General features: G+C 57.6%; 1 protein-coding gene across 3 annotated transcripts in view; it reads right to left on the reverse strand.

Moving 5' to 3' along the window:
- KSR2 (kinase suppressor of ras 2) overlaps positions 1 to 20770 on the reverse strand; it is an 85166-nt gene that overhangs the window by 63057 nt on the left and 1339 nt on the right. For all 3 annotated transcript variants that reach the window (XM_052797547.1, XM_052797545.1, XM_052797546.1), the window contains exons 2-4: positions 14513 to 14653; positions 13490 to 13640; positions 5555 to 6059 (exon numbers count right to left, since the gene is read on the reverse strand). In XM_052797547.1, coding sequence (XP_052653507.1) covers positions 5555 to 6059; positions 13490 to 13640; positions 14513 to 14653 — 797 coding nt within the window. The remainder of the gene's footprint in view (positions 1 to 5554; positions 6060 to 13489; positions 13641 to 14512; positions 14654 to 20770) is intronic.

Below are 20770 nucleotides of genomic sequence, written 5' to 3' on the forward strand. Positions count from 1 at the left end.
CGCTGGGCTGGCCACAGCAGTGGGTCAGCGGGGGCTTGCAGGATGGTGTTCAAATGCGCTCACCAACCTCTTAGACCACAAAGAAGAGGACAGAGTTGCTGCTTCGTGTCTTTCCTGCATAGCTACAGCTGGAAGAGGGACCTGAAAAGAGCTCAAGCTTGTCTTCTTGGTTGTATCATGACCAACAGCGGTCAATCCATCTCCTGGTCACCACCCTGGGACGTTGCCCACAGCACCTGCCTTTGCTGTATCCTCCCCTCCTGCGAGGACAGTGTGGAGGCAGCACATCAGGCAACGGTGCCAGCAGCAGAAGAGCTCTGCCACCTCTCAACCCCCTGCCCCAAGATGTTAAACCTTATCTAAATTCATAATCACGCTCTCCGCTTTCAAAGTGGCGAAAGGAGGCTCAACTTCTCATTAAAGGACACGGTGAAAAGTTTCTCCTCCAAGCATGTTAAAAGCTCCTGCTCCTCTTGATGGAATACCACAGCAGTAATTAACATTAATGACATACCTAAGGAGAACCGCAGCCCAGAGCAGTGGGATAATTGCAGCAGAGAGCCAGTTTGTTACGGAGGCTACCCATCACTGTCAAGCCGCGGTGTGCAGACCATACTTTGAGAGAGCTGGAGACAATCCAGGACCTGTGCAAAACTCCACAGCCCTGACTCACCATCAAAGGCACCGAGATTAATCAGAAAGATTATTTGGAAACACAGAGAGAGATGCTGCTCATTTTGCTCTCCAAATTTCCTCACTTCAATGCTCTCCCCCTTGCAGAAGTACCAGGTAGGTCTCTACATTTTCGGACATCATACAGGATGAATAACACAATGCTAAAGGTGCTGCATATGGATTATTTGCACGTGTCGGTAGTGTCCTGCTGCATCCACCTGCTCTGCAAACATCAATCTCTTGCTCACCCCCCGACACCAAGAGCCCACCTGCCTTTCCAGGCCTGGAAAATGTCAGACACACACCAGGCACAAGAGCTATCTCGATGCCGCTCTATCAAATCCAGCCCACGCAGAATATCAAATAATTGATCTACCCGGTAGAAGTGTTGATTAGAATTGATACAAGGGAAAACATCATTATCATAAAGGTCGCAGAGCAGCAGAATAAATGACCTATCACTCAGTAGCATTTAAGACCAGCTTAGATGATTAACTCTGAGGGACAGTCTAACCCACAGGCTGCTCGGTGTGGTGGGGATGGTGAAGACCTCTGGTCCCAGGTTTCTGCAAGTCTATGACTTGGTCTTTCACCTCTCTGCCTAGATGCCCCAAGTAGGATCCTACACTAGATTTGGCCAAGTGCCACAGGAGACATCCTGTTCTCAGGGGTTTCTCTGTTACGTGGGATGGAGAAAAAGACCCACAACACAGAAAGCATCGAGTTAGAGTTGGTTCCGAGTTGGAAATAATACAAGGGAAAAGGAAAAGAAGCAAATGGATATGTGCTCTATCACCAGATCAGATGCGAACTTCACATCTGACTTCAGCCATCCAGGATATCCTTGTCCTGATTTTGAAAACCGGCACCAAAAAACAACCTCAGCGTCACTGAGGCTAAAGGCAAGGAAGTCAACCATCGTAAGGCTTTGAATAAACAGGCTTTTCCACCGGAACATCTAACCCTATCTGCATCCACGCCTTGAATGCAATTGCAACGACACAGGATAAGGAGACTTTGTTGAAAACTTACCCAAAATAAAGCTGCCTTGAGCTGGAGGAGCCTCCTCCCAGCCCAAACCTGACCTAGGTACACCACAAAAACTGCATGTCCTCTCCAGCAGCTGCTTCACGTTAGCCCTCAGGAAAGTTCAGCATTTCCTCCGGGGCTCAGCTCTGTCAGGTCACGCTGCTTTAATAATCACTGTCGATACGCTCTGATCCTCCCTCCCCAGCTGCTGGCTAGAGGCTATTCTTTGAAGGCCATGGAGTTCATGAATTTGGCCAGACACCAGCATGACAAAAGGAATCACAACTGGGAAGCCGGTGAGGTCTTGGGCTCACCTCCCCTTCACATGGGTCTGAGGATGAAGACTACCCAACCACCGCTTTGGGGCAGGATAGCCCAGGGCAGATCTTGCCTCCAGACAGCTATTTTATACGCATCCTTCCAAGGGTTAACACACACTCTTGAGCTCACTCTTAACTAGCCTGACTTTTGTTCCCCAACTGATGTATTTTTAAGACCTTCAATTCAGAGTTTGGGTTTTTTTCTGACTTCTTGCTGATGAATAATCATTAACTATCCCTGAAAGATTTAAGTGGCCCGTGGAATTCATGAGGTATTAAATGGGCATTATATTATCAACCACTCTAAATGTTTTGTTTCCGTTTCAAGACCATTCATGAGATGTTTATGGATTGTGGATTTATGGAAGCCAGGGGATCTTTTTAGGAGTAATGTTCCGTACCCCAGAGTTACGGTCAACAGCTGGAGGCTCCGTGCAGGAAAATCTGAGGCTGTAAGCTCAAAAAACTTAACCCCTGCTTCAGAAGGTCTCAGCATACAAAAGCGATGGATTAAACCCTAGAAATAAGCTCTGAAACACAAAACACAAGCAAACTTACGAGCTGTCATCAAGAGTCAAGTCGTACATGGTGACCTTACTCCAGAGAGGACCCGGTCGCTGCTGAAGCTCTGCCAGATATATGGTGTGGTTTACTTTTGTGCCTACACCGAGACGGAAAAATCTGTGGGGGCAGCCCTGCAGCACCCCGACAGCTTCCCTCCATCGATACTGAGCCACAGCTCACAGGGAGAGAGCTTTTTCCTTTTACCAAGGGCATCCCAGGCTCCCCAGAGCCCATTTTACCCCATCCTGAGACGGGGCATGCCAGGCAAGGAGATAAATCAGTCTGAAGGACACCAGCCTCCTTCCTTGGGAGGGTTTTGGATGGGTCCCACCAGAAAGTGGTCTGCAAAGAGGCAGTACGGGGGTAAATCTAGACCCAAAATCACCCCAGGAGATCCCACCCAGCACTTGGGGTCCCCAGCAGTGTTCCCAAACTATCAGCTCTCCAGGTCTAGCACCTCCTTCCATGCTGGGACATGATCTGGGGAACAGAAAGCCACAATCCAAAGCAAACCAAGACCCCCCCGGCACAGCTAAAACCAGAAGGGGTTGATCAGAGCAGGCTTGAAATTATTTTTCAGGGTTGAGTTCCATTTCATGTTTGAGGTCAGGAGGAAACGTCCCTCCTGCAGAGAGCACAGAGGACTCGGACACTGCAGAAGTTATGACACTAAAAAAACCAGCCCTACAACACATGTGCATTGCATGGACACGGCCATAAAATAAAAATTAGCTGATAACAGCCTCAAAAAGCCACTTTTTCTCTGTGCCAGGCAAAGCATTAGCCACCGCAACCGGGCTAATAAACAGCTAAAACTTCAGCATGCCTTTGCTAGAGAAAAGGGGAAAAAAGAAGCAGCTGCCTCTTTAATGCACTAATTACTATCCCGAAACACTAATGGGATTAGCAAGCAGGATTTAGTGGTTGCCTCCTGAAAAACATTAAAAGCCATTAGAGAAAATTAACCGCCCCGGTTCTCCAAACAGCTTTTGGGAGCCTGGGTCCTTCCACATCAACACGATGAACCCCCGGTAGGATGCTAGCACAACGGAGCCCTTTTAATATTGGCTCTCTCTTTCCTCTATTAATTCACTAACCATGAATTCAAGTTTTGCCCAGCACTGTTGGGAAGGGGAGCACCAGAGATGCTGGGCAAACTGGACGTGGTCGGGCAGGGACCAAAGGAAAGCAGAGAGCAATGAAGGAATAGGGGACGTGACTGTGTTCACGCAAACTCTATTTATGATTTCCTTCTCCACACCCTTCCCTGCTCTTTCCCCCTGCAGGAAAGTTGAGGCATCCCGTCCCCGGCTGGCTCGGGGAATCACCGGCCGAAGGGTTTGCTGCAGTAAGGTCCAGACACCCGTGTCCAAACCTTCGCCCCAGATCCGTGTCAGGGTGACCCGGGGTGTGGGATGACCACGGTGGGGATCAAACAGCTTGGGGGAACCAAAGGCAGGTTTTGCCCTCGGTGAGACCCGCTGCGTTAGCTGAGGATAGAGCTTGGATCAGATGCTGAAATGCAAATAAAAGTACAAGAGGAGACAGGCTGCTTGCTCAGGCTTTGCTCCTGCAAACGTGGTGATGCTCGCTGGGGACAGACCAAAGTAAATACGACTTTCTGGTGCCTAAGTACGAGGGGGAGGGTGGCCTTACAGGAGGCATCATCCAGCTGAAATAAATTAATTTCCAAAAGCTAAAAGCCTTTAGAGACCAAAAGCTCCCAGCCCAGGGGAGAAGGACGACCGCTCTCAGTTCGTGCAACGACCGCAGCCCCGCGGCTGCCGCAGCCTTAGGGACGCGACGGGGAAACAAGTGACACCGTCACGCTGCGGCCACCGATACATCTGCACCCCAAACCCCCTCCGGTCTCTCCCTGCCCGAAGAGGGGGACACCAGGATCTGGCAGCCAGGAGCACCCAGCGGATTTTAACCCTTCACGTGTCCCAGCCGGAGCTGCCCGAGCATCACTGCTGCCTCCTGGGCCGGGCAGGAGGATCTGCTGGCAGCCTGCCGCTGCCATGCCGGGGTACCCTGGACTTTCCCCTGCTCCCACCACATCCCTCGGGGGACTCTGCCCAGGCTTCTGGCATGGCCTTTTTTTCTAAGAACCCCAAATTTGTGGACAAACGGGGCAGTTTGTCCTGGGGCTCTTGTTTTGGGAGGCTAGCAGGGACCAGGCGTGCTCCATCCCGGTGCATCCTCAGGGAGAGGACATGATGCCCCAAGGTGGCCACCGGTCCCCTCTGCCACCCCACACCGAGGCAGCAGAAGGGCTTTCTGAGCACGGCCACCAAAAGGGCCTGAAATAGATGGAGAGGGAATGTGTTGGTGCTGGGGAGCCCTTTCCCTGCACAGCAGCAGCCTCTGCCGGCACCGGAGCCGCAGAGCAAGAGCGGAGAGAAGGAGCCGTGGCACGGCCAGAGCCTGAAGGGCCTTCTGCAAACACCATCAGGGATGGAAAAGATGCTGGGGAGGTCTCTAGAATATAAAGTGTTATATCTATAAGGCTTTATATATCCTTAATATCCACCTTTCAGCTGAAAGATGATTCTTCCTATCGTGCTCTTGTGCGCGTTCGCACCCACACACAGCTCTTACGGCCAGGTAGCGCATCCTCGTGCCGCGGCTGCAAAATCCCACCATCCGACCCACCCGTGCCACGCTCCGGCACGCAGGGGCTTTGCTGAGCAGCAGCCCTGGAACCCCTCGGTGCTCCCCATCCACCCCACGCTCCCAAAATGAGGTCCCAGGGGAACAAAGTAGACACCGTCCTAGCAGCGTCTCCGCTGCCCGCTAGAGCTGCAAAGGGCTTTTCTACCTCAAAGCTCAAAAAAAAAAAGGAAAAAAAAAAAAAAAAAAGACGACACCACACCCCGACATTTAGGGACCAAAGCGCTTTTCCAAAGGAGCTGGGATGGGGTTCATCACCCCATTGTGCACCAGCACCCCGGGCACCCACTTACTTGGGGGTGTGAGCCTCATCCACGCGATGCCCCAGCTGGAACTCGTGGGACTTGCTCCGGTGCAGTGCGGTGAAGCCGGGGATGAGATGGATCAGTTTTCGCGACGAGGGCGGGGGCGTCCCGGGGGGCTTCAATTTATTCCTCCGTCGTACCGGCGGCGTGCCCGGCGGCGTCATGGTGGTCACGATGTTGGGGGTACGCGGAGGGGTGTGAGCGGCGTGTCGCTGCCGTGGGGAGGGCGGCAAGGAACGGTGGCCGGACTCCACGGGTGGGCACAGCCCCGGGTGACCCTCCACGGTCAGTCGGTCCACGTGGGTGTACATGGGTCCGTGGGGCGAGCCCGCGTGGCAGTGATGCTGCCCGCACTTGGGTTGGACCTTGGGGCTCTGCGAGAGGTGCGTCCTGCCCCACTGCCCCGGCTCCGGCTGGCACCCGGGGCTGTTCTCCTTCCCCGGCTCCGTCGTGGGCCACTGGATGGTCCAATCCTGCTTGGAGAGGCTGCCGCCTGCGACAGAGCACACAGACACGGCCATGCGGCGCGGCAGAAGCCGCACGGTCCCCACCCCGGCACCGCAGCCCCTCGCCTCCGAAACGCCGGCAAGAAGCTTCTCGGCGTGATGCACGTGCGAAAGCCGAGCAAGCGCTTCGCAAGGGTTAGAGAGGTGCTTTGCCCACGTGTTTCCCCACCTGCTGAGCACCCCCCGTGGGTGTGTGTCCCCCACCAGCTTCCCCCACCACCCCAAAACGTAGCACGGGGATGGGACACCCCTCACCCGGCCGTGGCTGATGCCCCCGTCTCGCCCCTGCAAATCCATCCCCCCCACACCATGCCACCCATTTGCATAAAGGAGGGGGATTGTAATTAAGTGGGGCTCCTCTCCGCTTCTAATTATTCATCTCCACCATGAGCAAAGGGCTGTCGGCAGCAACTTCAGAGCGCCAAAGCGATGGACCCAATTGAAGATCCCTTCGCCGACTCCTTTTGATCGCCTCCGCTAAGAAAACTAATATAAAACCGTAATCTCTTTATTTTAAAAAGCTTCCTCCCCATCCCCTTTTTGATTATTAATTGCCTGGCCTCTTCTCTCCCCAGCCTTTTCAAGGGGAACATTTTATTTCAAGCTCCAGAGGAAAAGTAGAGGAGGAAAAGGCTTTGGAAATGAAAGCTTTAGGACTGGACTGAAAAAAAAGTTCTGGGGGAAAAGGGGGATGAGGAGTTGAGTTTGCTTGAATCGCTCTCCCAAAGCAAAAAATAAAAATAAAAAAAATAAAAAATAAAGCAAGTCCTATCCAGCTGCTTTTAGAGTGGCTTCTCCAGCTGCTACAAAAAGCCCTTCAACCCAGCAAGCAGCTCATAAAAAAGTTAACGCCCTTCCTTATATTTTAATCAATTACAGAAAAAAAATCCTGCTGTAGGAAAGCCTCGCCTCTGCCGGGATAGAGCTGCCAGGACAGAGGTGCACCTCCAAAGCCACCACGAGCACCCACCCGAGCCCCCTCCTCACCAAAACAGCCCAGCCCAAGCGGGGACACGGCAGGTGACAAGTTGGAGCGTGTCACCCCCCCCCCCGAAACTCCGCTCTGCGCAGGGTCGTGTCACCTCCAACAAGGTGACCCTGCCTGTGGGCACCTGCGCCCACATTCCAGCAAACTGGGGGCTCAACCCAGTGCCACGTAGCTGGGCTGTCTCCTTGTCCCCAAGGCCACCCCAGTTGGTGGCACCCGGCTTCACGCACAGCCCGGGGCTGGGGAAGGTGCAGCTGTGGCCGTGCATGGGAATAGGTGAGGGAGGACACAACGCCATGGATTAAATCCTCCCGCAAACCATCGACCCCTCCGGTTAATTAACCCGCACCCAGGGATTTGCAAATCGGCGTGCACGTATGCAAATCAAGGTGCTCCCCCATTGGTTGCTTTGCACGCATAGATTTACATAACTCAAAACTGCCCGGATGCTGCGGGCCCGGCAGCATCCCTGTACTCCCACCTCCAGCAGTAATTAGCAGTGGTTAACGAAGGAGACCCAAGGCCGCTTCCCGCCGCCCCAAGCTCAGCTGCAGCATCGTGGCCACCACGTCCCCCCCCCACTGCTGTCCCCTTCGATGCTCGGCTGTGTCATCGCACAACCGAGGCACTCGAGAGCAAAAATAACCCGGTATGGGGCTGGTGGGTGCGTCAGGGCTAAAAATACCCCGGATAAGCTGGGGAAATGTCTTTTCAACACACGGTTGCTTACAGGCACGCTGCAGGTAGTGGGCACTCCGCTTGATGAGATACGCTTAAACCAAGAACGCACTTGAAAGGAAAAAAATAACAAAAAAAAAATCCCCAAGCTGTTCTTTCTGCAAAGCGTGTTAAACACTTTTGGATTTTGCTCCCTCCCGGGGCTCCCCCGGGCGTTAGCGCTCTGCCAGAGCCGATTCCCAGCTGGAAAAGCAAGGGAAGAGCTGGCACAGAAGCAAACTCCCCTTGGCCCACTTTTCCCCAAGCTCTGCCTGCCTCAATGGCGCTGCAAGGCTGCCTGTTCGCTCATAAAAGCCAATTTGTTTTGTTTAGATAGGGAATATTAATTGCGTATTGAAATGAGCATCAGCTACAGCCGCCCTCCGACCTCTCGGGCCGCCTCTCCCCTGCCAGTTGCCACCAAACCCCGGCCACCAGCACAAAGGGAGAGGTGCTCCCCTGGGCCAAATTTGGCTTTATTAATTCCCTCGGTGCTGCCATTGCCTCCCCGCTTAGCCCAGCCTCCTTCACTCCACCGTACTTAATTAGGGAAGAAGCTCTTTCTGAACCACTCCATTAAAATCAACAGGAAAACAAACTCCTGGGAGAAGGCAGAGAGGAGCGCCCGCCGTCGGGATGCAGCTCATAGATTGCAGAGAGATGACAAAATGTCATCAGAAAAGCTGTTTTCCCCCTGTTCCGAAAGACAAATAGCAAGTTTTGCTTTCATTTCCTAAAACAAAACACTGGGAATAATTTGCTACCCCTTAGGGAGCTGGGGGCGGCGGGTCCCCTCCAAAGGAGGAGCCGTACCCGAAGCAGCCCTGCACCCCGACTGCTCCTCAGGCGATGCTGCAATCGCTCTTTCCTTCCCCAAAGACAGCGTCCAGATGACCAAAGGGACATGTGCATAAAACCGGAGCAAGACCTCAGCTTGCTTTACAGCCAGGGAAACCCCCACGGCTGCAGCCGCCTCTCCCGACGCCAGCATCCCAGTGATCGCACCCTCGCCGTGGGGCAAAATAAACCCCAGCATCGCCCAGCCCTTCAGCCCCATCACGCACTGGGGGGATGGCTCTGCAGGCACGGGGACACCGGTCACCAGGATGGACCGACTCTGCAAACCTTTACGCCGTGGCCGGTGCAGCTTTCAAATTTGGCCCAAATGAGGATGCTCACTGCTGAGTTTTGTTTTGGTTTTTTTTTTTGGTGCTCATCACTCTGCCTGCCTCGCACTGTCCCCAAGCCACCCGCAGCCCTCCCAGGACCAGGCCGACTCATGAATATTCAGCTCCGGATCATTTTTTCCCCGTAGGACAGCTAATAACCTCCACGCATAACTCACTAGTCACACGCCATCAACTCCTCAATCCGCAGCGGCCCCTCTCAGCTCTTACTTAATATTAAATTAATCCCACTTCGAGTTCAAAACTGATGCCTTGGCTGCTAATAAAATACCGCTGCCAAGTGTAAGGTTTTGCAGCTGAGAAAAATCCAATACAGACTTGTTAACACAATAAAGCAGGGGTTTAATATAGGGTTGCCACTAGATTTGATAAATATAACATGCTTTTGATTTTAAGATGCTCTGGGGCTTTCCCTGCTGCTGGAGCTGCCCCCAGGATGTTCAGTTTGGGAAGGGGCTCCTTCCCCACCATCAAACCCCATTCTGGCAAAATTCATCACCATTTAAGCGATGAAATAGCATCCTGCTTCCTCCCCGCCTCCTCCCCAGCCCCCACGCCCAGGCAGAATTGGCCTGGGAAATTAAATGTCTCTAATTAACGACTCAATAAATAAAGATTGATGGAAAAGGTTAATACTGTACCTCATTCCTGCTTTATTAATACTAATCTTGGCTTCTAGAAATCGACCACTACCGCACTTGCAAAGAAATTACATGATGTTTTAAAAAGGCAGCAACTTGTTCATTAATTATATTTTCGGACTAGGACCGTCTCTTGCTTTACAAGAAGATAAAATGCAGATAAAAAGCCACGGTCATTGCAGCGTGGTACATCTGGGGTTCCTTCTGGAAGGACTGCGATAACCCAACGGACCTGAGATCCCAGCGCTGCATTCCAAGAGAGCATCGCTGCCATCCCGGGATGCTTTCCAATGCCCCCCCCCACCCAGCACCCAACCATTAAGCACCCAGCCGGCTCCTCGGGGCCATCCAAACCTCCCAGGCACCCGGCTGGTGGGGTCCAGCCAAGCATAACACGGCTCCCGGGGCTTGCAAGGGTCAAGGCAACACATCTAGCAGGTAATTTCGAGAACCCTCGGCGGAGGGTTAGCGGTGCGTCAGATGGAGCCCCAGTGGACAAGGGGACACCGAGGGGACGTACGCTTGCCAGGTTCTGTGTGAGCTCTCGAAGCTGGCGTAGACCTTCCTGGCCCAAGCCTGCAGACAGGGCAAGGTTGGTGGCCAGTCACCAAGACGTGGAGCCAGCCAGCGGCTCAGCATCTGCTGAAATGCGACTGAGGGATGGATGGACGGACGGACAGACAGACAGACACGAGCAGACAGCATTGCCTTAGTGCACCCCAGATGGGAGAGCTACAGCCCCATCGCTGCTCGGTCCCAGCTGCCCCCAACAGCACAGGGGGACATCGCCAACGTACCAGAAACACTCTTCTGCCAATTCCCCATCCCCACAGCCCACCAAAACGTGCCGCCTGGACCACGGTGCACCTCGGACCGGGCCCTGAGCAGCCGGATGGGATGATCTGCTCCCACCACCCAACGGCAGCGAGCATCGCACCCTGACCCGGCCAGAGGTACGACCGCTCTCATCTCCCTACCTGCAGAAGAGGGGCAGGGGCTGTGCTCCCCCTCTCCTGGGGGCAAAAAGCATGGGGACTGCTGAGACGGGGCCATTTGGCCAGGCAAACGCTCTGCCAGGCAGGGAAAAAACCAGCGCAGGGACAGGGGACGTGCAGCTGTGCCGAGTGGGATACAAGGAAACCAACCGCCAACCCGTGTAGAGGTTTCTGCACCCAAATCCTCTAGAAATTCAGGGAGATTTGGTCTCCTCTGCTGCCAGGGAACTCCCGCATCCCTCAGGGCTGGCAGGGGCTCTGCGGTGCCCCAAGCTGCCTGTCCCCTCCCTGTCCCCAAGGCTTGTGCCATCCATCAGACGATGTGCCCAGGGGTTTCTCCAGCACTGTGCGTGCACGGTGCCGGCACGGCAGGGACCCACACCGACCGGCAACGCCAGGGACCGTTGCACCGCAGAGCCCAAGTCTCCGGCCCCGGCAGAGCAAGAACGACTGCTGCAGTATCTCTGCAATGCCAGAGGGACGAAACAGCAGCCCTCGCCGCACAGCCCAGCCCGCAGCCCCCCCGGGAGCTGCGCGATGATGGATGGAGTTAAATGGAGCGCTGGGGAAGGCAAACACGCACGGCACCTGGATAGCGGCGAACTCCCTCCTGCAGGGACCCAATGGGCCACCAAGCCACGTCCTGCTGGGAGGGCTGGCAGCCCCATCAGCTGCCCCATTAAAAAACAAATCGAGCAGCTAGCATCCTACAGCCCCCCAGTACCGCCCCCCATCTCTGCCAGCCAGAAACCACTGGAAGGGCAGAAGATGTTTTAGCATCTTCACTGCAGCTGCTGAGCCAAAGGTTCACGTATATTTTCCAAAGCACGGGTCACACCAGGGCACGGGGGAATTCCCTTGACTGAGCGAGCAGAGGGGCAGTGGGGAGGATGCAGGGATGGGCTGAGCCAGCACGGCGAGTAAAGCAATATTTGTTTGCAACGAGCTTTAAAAGTCAAAGGTGTTTAAACAAAGAGCAGGCTGAGAGCCTTCCCCAGACTCTGAGGAAGGCATCGATGCCCTTCCTCAAATAGCGGGGAGACTTAGTGAAAATGCCAAAGGGAAGGAGGGCAGGAACACAGGTGGGAGCCGGATTTAGGGAGTTAAAGAGCGTGGGGACTCATGCTCTGCGGGAAATGTCAGGCTGGGTTCAGCCATCCCCACCTCACTGCTCCAACACAGCGGTGGAAGCGGTTGCTGCACCAGCCCGGTGACAGCGTGCGGTGGCAGGAGCCCTCCGCCACCGTCCGCCAGCACCGGCTGGCACCGCCACGCCACGCAGTGCCACGCCACGTGGGAAGCCCAGAGAAACCGCAGTAACCACGGCGGGTGGATGTGGCCGAGACCCCTCCAGGACAGCGGGGTGGGACCCCCTGCCTGGGATATATCGTGCCAAGCAACAGCAATGCAGGGACACTGCCGGTCCCTGAAAGCCGCTTCTTGGTGAAACCGCGTCACGCACCCTCCTCACTGCCAGCCCTGTCCCCTCCTGTCCCCAGGGAGTGCTCTGAACCCGCAAAGCCCAGCCGAAAACCCAGCAGGGCTCACCCTCCATCCCCCCAGCCCCTGGGATGCAGCTACATCGGAGGAGACCCTCAAGAAGGGACGAGGGCCAGGCAGAGGGGTCTGGGGTCCCCAAACCCCAGGGTCTGGCAGGACCGGGGTCCTCCTACAGAAGGGTCCTGCCAGGCCAAGAGTCCCAGCAGGGACCACAGCTAAACCAGCCCACTACCATCACCCCAGTCTAGGGCCAGGAAGGGAGCCCTTCAGAAGGGGACGGCAGCGGGGGAAGGATTTAGACTATGAAATGGGGTCTCAGCATTCCTCCCCCAGCTGCTCCAAAAGGAGACATCCCCCCAACCTTGCTGCTGCCCGTAGGCACCCCGCAGGCAGCACTCCCCAGCACCGATTCGGTGGTGCCATCCACAGGGAAGAGCCATGCCAGTCCCTATCACACATGGGGAGGCAAGGGTGAGCCTCTCCTTGGTGTGGGGGGGAATACCTGTAGAGGAGAGCCCCCCCCAATTCACTGCCAGGCCAGATGCTGTCAACAGCAGCCCTGGAAAAGGAGCCCTCGGTCCCAAGACGGCATCATCCAGCAAGGCTCGGTTGGCTTGGGAGAAGATGCCAGGAGAGCCGGATCCTGCACAGCCACCCGCTGCATCGCTCGCCCCTTCCCCAAGGAAACCCAGCCATGGCTGCAGCCCCCAGCCCTGTTCGAAAGTCTGCCAGCCCAAAGCCAGAACAGCTCTCGCTTCGTGCAGCCACCTCTGCAGCACGGAGCTCTGCTGCCACCGCCCGGGGACCCACCACCCCAGCACCCACATCCCCAGGGGCCCTGCCGTGGGGAGGCACCCATACAGACCCCCCCAATCCCCCCACCCCCGGGGGAAGGGGAAGCAAGGCTTGTGCATGCCTTGGGAATGGGCTTCGGGCATGGGGGTGGTGGGCTTTGCTCTGTAGCCTGTTGGGAAGCGATGCTGAGTGGCTGGAGCTTGCTGAGTTTCAGGTTTTTTGGTGGTGGTTTTTTTTTTTTTTTTTTTCCTGAGTCTGCTGGCTGCGCTCCTGCAAGTAAGACGGGTCGGGGGGACCCCCGTAAGAAATGTTGCGCCCTCCTCGGGTGAAGCCTTCCTGCAGAGAACTAACAACTCATCACTTCCTAGAGAGGCGAGCCCTCCATGAGCTCCTGAGCCACAGGGACACACCAGAGCAAAGGTGTCCCCTGTGGGCAGTGGGTACCCAGCCATCCCGGAGCTCTGCAACCCACGGAGAAAGCCCTGCAAACGCCTCTGATGCATTAAAGCCACACTCCCGGTGTCACCGCAACGGGACGGTGCCACTCACCCCGACTGGGGACCCGGCCAGCGGGTACAAGGGTGCCCGACTCACCGGACTTGTGGACGGTGCGGAGGCAGGAGAGGGAGGCGTTCAGGCGGGCGCACTCCTCGCTGTTGGCTCCAAACTTCTCCACGGTCGCACAGACCTGGTCGTCGGTCATGTCCAGCAGCTCCTCCAGGCTCAGCTGCCCAGGGGCGATTTCCTGATGGGGAGGAACAGGGCAGGAGTGAGGAAGGAGGAATAAACCATCCTGGAGCATCCTCTAAACCAGCACCTCAAGGCACACGGATGAGAAGCCATTTCTTCTTGCTGTCCCATTTGGGTCACAGACCCAAAAACATTCATTTTCCATCTCAATCCACATGAAAACCCGGAGGGCAAAGCTCGAGCCTCAGCTTTATCTCGAGTTTTTGCACAGTCTCAGGTATACCCAGACCCAGTTCAACACCGGGACATCTGGGGGCACCATGAAAACCTGCCCCGAGCACTCGCGGGGACTGGCAGCTTCAGTACAGGCTTTCCTCTTTCCCGGGGGGGCCGTTACAGGATCACCTGTGGGTGCCACCCCCTCACCGCACCCGTGGCCTGCAGGAGCTCAGGACGTGGCAAAAGGATGCTGTGACCTGCTTTGGCACCACCACGCTGTGACAGGGACACGGGGAGCCCCGCTGAGGGGGGGCAGCACCCACGAGGTCTCCCTGGCACCCATGCCCTTCACTGGGAACAGCAATGGGGTGTCCTCAGTGGTGGGTGGAAGGAGAGCTGGGGGGTGGCCCTGGACAGCACGTCCCACCATGGGCTTGTAGCACCTTTCCATGCAGTAAAACAACCTGGTTCCTCCACTCTGGTCTCCCACTCCGCTCCCCACCACCAGCACTGTCCCCTCCAGCCCACCTCAGGGCCCAAACGCACAGCTTCAAGCCAGCCTCCATCTCAGAAAAAAAAACTACCCCCTTGCCTGGTTTTGCTCCAGGATCCCAGAAACCCCTGGGAAAAACACTACTGGAGAGGTTTGGCACCCAAACCCACAGCGGACCCCTTCCCGCTCCGGTGCGGTTGACGCCTAGCCCTTACCTCCATCACCTCCTTGCGGATGTTGACGATGCGGAACCAGTGCAGGAGCTGGGGGAAGCCCTCCAGCTTGGCATTGCGCTCCTGCAAGGCCACCTTCCTCTTGCAGGACAGCTGCCGGCTGAAGTATTTGACCAGCTTGCTCTGGAAAAGATGACAAAAGCCCCGTGGGACCCCCTGCCATGACCCCCCAACCCACCCCACGGCAGGAGGGGGACACGGGAGGGGGTGACCGCAGGCGGCTTGGGCTCTGCCCTCCCTCTGCACCATCCCCAGGGTACACGCAGCCCCTCCTGCCCTCAAAACCCCCCCCGTTACCTGGTGCCAAGCTTCTGCAGTCAAGGACCCCTTTGACATCAAGCTGGGTGTCCAAGGGGGGGCATTTCCCTCCCCAAAAAAGCCCCTTCTTGCCTCCTTTATCCCCAGCCCAGCGTGCTTCAGCGCTGGGGTCTTGCTCGGGGGACAGACAGCCCTCGCCACCCTGGGGAGCCCACGGCGGGTGGATGAGGAGAGGGGACGCAGAAGCATCGCTCCTGCCACTCACTAACAGGAATACCACCCCCTCCCAGCACCCAAAGGACACGCTCCCCTCTCTTATACCCAGGCTCGGTGCAAATGGACCCCCCCAAGCATCCCCCAGTGGGAGCACCCACAGCATCCCCCAGTGGGAGCACCCACAGCATCCCCCAGTGGGAGCACCCACAGCATCCCCCAGTGGGAGCACCCACAGCATCCCCCAGTGGGAGCACCCACAGCATCCCCCAGTGGGAGCACCCACAGCATCCCCCAGTGGGAGCACCCACAGCATCCCCCAGTGGGAGCACCCACAGCATCCCCCAGTGGGAGCACCCACAGCATCCCCCAGTGCCAAGGCTGGGACGCTGGTGTTTGCTCCTTATTCCCCCCAGCCATGCCACATCTGCCCCAGCTCTCCTTCATCCCATCGCTCCTCATCACACAACCGGAGCCATCGACCCCTCTTTGCTTGGCCATAGCCCCATCCCTCCGCCAACCATCGTCCCCCCCCCAAAACCCTCCCACTGCGAGGCCAAAGACGTCGCGTTAGCAACCGCAGCCTGACAGCTCCCAAAATAAAGACGCTGAGCGACTGGCCTCCTTTCTTCAGAAATATAGAGCAGAGCCCAGCTCGCTGGAAACCTGCTGGGATTTCCTGCTCCTGCTTTTCCAGCTGGGTGATTCCCCACCGCCGGCAGCACTAGATGGTGCTGTGCCCCTGCCCGCCGTCGGCTCCCGCGCACCCCAAAAATAGATGAGATGAAAAATATGCGATGGTTTGGAATAGAGAGAGGAGGGGAGAAACCCCGTCGCAGCATCGTGGCTTCCTCGTCTCTCCCGGTGGTACCCAGCGGTGATGGCCACAGGGCTTGGCGTGACGAGATGTACGTGAGCAGAGAGGGGAAAATCAGCCCCCCCGCGCCCACTCATCGTGGTTGGGGTGAGCTGGGTGCACCCAGAAAAGTGCAAAACAAGCAAAACCAGCCCTTTCTTTGCTGCTTGGGGGGGACCAGGCGGCACAGGCACGGGAGAGGCTGGTGGTCCCCGTCCTTTTGCAAACAGGGAGGCCCCACCGTGACATCCCACTAGCATCGCCACCGGCATCACCCGAGTGGGTCACAGCTCTGCCGGGAGCTGGACACCCCAACCAGGCGGCTTCTCCCAACCCAGCTAACAGCCATGGAGGTTAATTACCAAAAATTAATACCCAAACTAGAGCCGGGGCTGGAGAAGCAAATGGCCGGGGAGGTCACAGGGAGCCCCGCAGGGCTGGCTGGGCTCGGCAGCACCCTGACCAGCTGCCAGGTCTGCTTTTTAACAAAAGCCACTCTCCTAATGCAGACCATTGACAGGTTTCAGGGTCAGTGCCAATCGCACATCCTAAAGGCACCCCAGGCCCTCAGAGGGGAAACAACAGCAGGCACACAAAAGCAGCTCCTACCACCCAAAAAATACTCTTGCACACACACAACTACAGCAAAACACCAGCAAAACCCCTCCTAAAAAACTCACCTCCATCCCCACCGGCCTGCTCTTCATCCATTCCTCTGCCCCCCCCAGGCTGAGAGCCCAGGGGGAACTAAAGGGGATGCCTGAGCCACTCCATTGCCAAAATCAGGGTCCTGGAACAGGGACAGAGCTGGGGACTGGGCAGCCCACCACCACCACCATGCAGAGACATACTGGGAGCTGGGAACAGGGCAAAGATGGGGGAAGTGGAGGGAGGCACTTTAATTTCCAGGCTCCAGGTGGGGGCAATTCAACCCACCTGGCCCTTGGGAGACCAGGGGGGCCCTCGTTAGCACAAACGAGGATCCAGATGGGACACCCCGTGCCCCAGGTGTGGGCTGATGCTGTGGCCCATGGGTCTGCTCAAGGTGGTGGAAAACAAGCCTAGCAGAACTCTGCAAAGTCCAAAAGCACTTGTTTTGCTGAGAGCTTCGCCAACAGGGCTGGAAAGGGAAGCGATTGAGACAGCCCCGTGCCGCGGGGAAAGCCCCATCCCGCGGCTGCGGAGATGCTCTCGCTCACCCTGAGCCGCTGCTCAGCCCTCCCTGCACGGGATGGAGATTTTGCAAATGTGCTAAACGCTGCTCTGCTGCAAAGGTCAGATCCTGCTTTGTGTCCCTGCTGTGGCACAACCCCCCTCAGCTCTTCTATGCCTCAGTTTACCCAGCTGGAAAAGGGCAGGGGGACACCCTGGGGTGCAGGGGGGGGGGCATATACCTCCTTCTGGGGCTGGGACTCGGTTTTCGCACCCTTTCAAGCGCCTCTCCGACCCTTCCAGCACCGCGAGGGGCTGAGGGAGGGTGCGATGCTCTGACAAAAGGGGTAAAGCCACAAGCAGCCCCTTCCCCTTGGCCACGGCAAGGGGCCAGCAGCTCCTGGGTCCCCCCCACCTCCTCCCCGAGGCAGAGACCTTCCGCTGAAAAAACAAGACGCCGGCAGGTCCCTGCTGCCCCGCGGGGATGGGTGCAGGCAGGGGAGGGATGTCCCCACTCCACGTCGCTCCCCTGGGACCTTGGGTGACCCCAGCGAGGCAAGGGGCTGGGGTCACCCAGGGCTGGAGCCCCCTCCACCCCCATGCAAACCCTTGCCTCCTTCTCTCCCCTCCGCACCCCGACGGGGATTTCCAGCCTCCTCCCGTCACCCCGAGCAGGATTTCCCCTTGGCAGGCACTCGCCCCGAAACCCCGCACGGCGGCAAGAGGCTGCTCCCACCCGAGCAAGCATCGGGAGAGAAGCAGCCGGTCTCCAAGGAGCGGGAGGGTGGCTGCATCCCCCCCCGGCACAGCACCCTGCGCCCGTCCTGACGTCAGCCGGGCTGGAGACGGCACCGAGTCCTGCCTGGAGACCGGGGAGAGGCGGCGGAAAATCCACCTGCGGGAGCACGAGGTGAAAGTTAATTAACCTCGCACAGGCAGGCCACGCGCTGCCAACGCCGGCGCCCGGTGAGCCGTCGAGAGGGAGCCAGCGCCTGCCGGGATGCCTGTCCCGCTCGGCACGGAGGGATCGGCACATGCCCGTGCCGGATGCCTTCGTGCCATGGAGAGGTTGCTCTGTGCCTCCAAATATTCCTGGCACGGCGGCGGGCCGCAGCGGATGCTTTCCCACAGTGCGTAGCCGCAACCGGAGCGATCCTTCCCCGACTCCTACCAAGGGGCTTGTTATTCTGGAGACACCTGGAGCACCCTCGGGCTGGGGAATACCTTGCCACAGTTATATTTTCCCTCTCAGGTCTCTTTCCAAGCCCTGCTAGGCTCACGTGCCATCTCTGGCTCTGCACATCATTTATTTCAAGCACTGCTAAATGGTCCCTGGGGCTCTCCCCGGGCATACAGGGGCCAAAATGGCTCAACCCAGCATCCTGGAGATGCCTGGCTCTCCAGGAGGATACAGCCCAGGGATAAGTGTGCTGTGCTCACCCACTGTCTTAGACACCAGAGAATCCACACGCTCAGGCAGTGAATATCGCAGCGCTGGGGCAGCGTCTCCTTTGACCGCGGCCCATGCAAGTTTGGAAGCGGCCACAGCTCTTCCCTGCGTACTTCTTCCCATCCTCATCCACGTGTTTGTGCAGCAGCCCAAAGCGGCCCGGGAGGGTTCCCCCTTCCCGGTGAGAGCATGGCAGCCCAGGGAGCGGGAACCACAGATCCCGGAGTTATCCCTGGAGCCACTCGCCAGTTTCTGGGAGCCCTGACCCATGCTTTGAAACCAGGTGGAGTAACCCCAGCACAGAGAGCAAGGCGCCGCAGGACAGTCGGAAAAATCACCCAGCGCCAAGCAACTTTTCCTTCTTGCTTTTACCCCGTGCTGCCCCCAGTCCTCCGGCAAACTGGCGGGTAGCAGCACCCCTCTTCTGTATTTATACCCCGAACCCCAAATTTAGAGTTGCAAAGCCTAAATGCCATGCTCAGATGAGGAATAAAGCCCCACTGCCCTGGCAGGCCTAAGAGGGGCAGCCGCTCAGCTCCCACCCTCCTGCTCTGACGATGCTCAGCCCCTGATCTGCTGCCCCCCCGTAGGAAGCAAACCGGCCCCGACTCCCACCCCAGATGGTGTTGGTCGGCGTTTCGGTCCCAGCCGCTGCCTTGGTTTCTGCTGGAGCCTGTCCCGAGGCGCAAACAAGACCTAAAAGCCTTCCAGCCCCGCGAGCTGCCACCGAAGCCGGGCTGCAGCCGGTGGTACCCATCCCAAAGGAAGGATGCTGCATGGCGGGATGCTGTTACCAGCTCCCCACACAATCACAGCACACGAAGGACGGGGACTCGCATGTAGCTTAGGGTGGTTTAAAAATAAAAGAATGGAAAAACTTCTATAAGCCTGGCAAAATAAGGGTTTAGCGTGAGGATTAACCAAAAAAAACCCCGGATTCACCCATTTTCTTCCAGGCTCGCGCCAACGCGAGGACCGTGCAAAGTCTCCCCGGGGCGCTCGGGGTGAGATGCTCTCCCAGCTCGCCCGTCCCCAGCCGCCGTCCCCGTTGTCGTGCCGGTGCCCGGCCCGGCTCTGCTGCCGCCAGATGGGAAGGGAAGAAGCACCGAGTGGGGCCTCTGCGTCTGCGTCACGTCCTTGGGACGCGGCGGTGGCGGCAGGGACTCAGGGCCAAGCTCGGCTCCTGCTTACGCTGGCGGCAACCCAGGACAACGCCGCCGGGAGCCATGGGCTCCTGTGGAGCCGGTCCAGACCTACACCGATGTGCCGGCATTGGGAATCTGGCCCCGGATTCATCTGTTGTCGCTCCCCTCCTGGGAATCCCCCCGTTTCTGTGCTGAAAAGCAATGGGTGAGCATCGGCAGGGATGCCCACGGCCAAGACATGCAGCAAATGCCCCAGGTTGGGGGTGTTTTAGGGAAGGCGATGCTGGGGCTCCCCGCTGCAGGTGCAGCACGATCCATAGGGGCTGGAGAGATGCTTCCCTGTGAGCACCTGGGATTTGCAGGGCAGCCTCCCCACGGCCACCTCCAAACCCTCCGTCCGGACCAGGCTGAGCTGCCTCAGCGACACCAGGACGCTGCTTCACCCCATGCCGGGAAGGAGCATCCCACCAGGATGGCTTCACCACGCTCTTCAGCTGCCCCCAGTCCCATCCACCGGAGAGAAGCGGTAATTCGTCAGCCGTGCCGACCCTAATGACGCGGTTGCTCCACGTGGGATAAACTTCTGTAGTCCTGCACCTCTGGGCATTGGCTCTTCTGGGGGGGCTTCGAGCCTGCCAGCCCCCCGCAAAGTCTCCCACACACCCCAAAACCGCTGCTGCTTCATCCCCACCTCCCTGTCCCTCTTCCGAGGTTGTTCCAGGGCCACGTGTGGCCCAACAGCTCCAGGCTGAGCCGGCAGCCCCTTGTGCAGAGAGGTGGGATGGGACAGGGCTTGGAGCAAGGAGAGGCCACGGCAGGATCGGTATGGGAACACGGTGCAAGCCAGTGCCTGGAATACAGAGCGGGGATCTGCACCCCAAACCCGGGGTCCCCCCCCAACAAGTGGCACAGCAACGGCACGGCGATGCCCCGCTCACTCCCACGGCACTCGGGACCTTTGGGAGCGAAAGCAGCGGGATGGGGTGTTTTGGTCACGGTCCAGAGCCAAAAGCCACCCTGCAGAGGGGCTGCGGGACCCCGGCAGGGTCCCGTGCAGCCAAGTACAGGAACCTCTGTGCCACCACGTCTGGGCTTTTGGTGAGAGCAGCCAGGTTAGAAAGCACCAGCCGAAAGGCCTGAGCGGGGCTGGCCTCCGAAATCCCCCC

The sequence above is a fragment of the Harpia harpyja genome, chromosome 9 (assembly GCF_026419915.1).
Source record: "Harpia harpyja isolate bHarHar1 chromosome 9, bHarHar1 primary haplotype, whole genome shotgun sequence".
Classification (NCBI taxonomy): Eukaryota; Metazoa; Chordata; class Aves; order Accipitriformes; family Accipitridae; genus Harpia; species Harpia harpyja.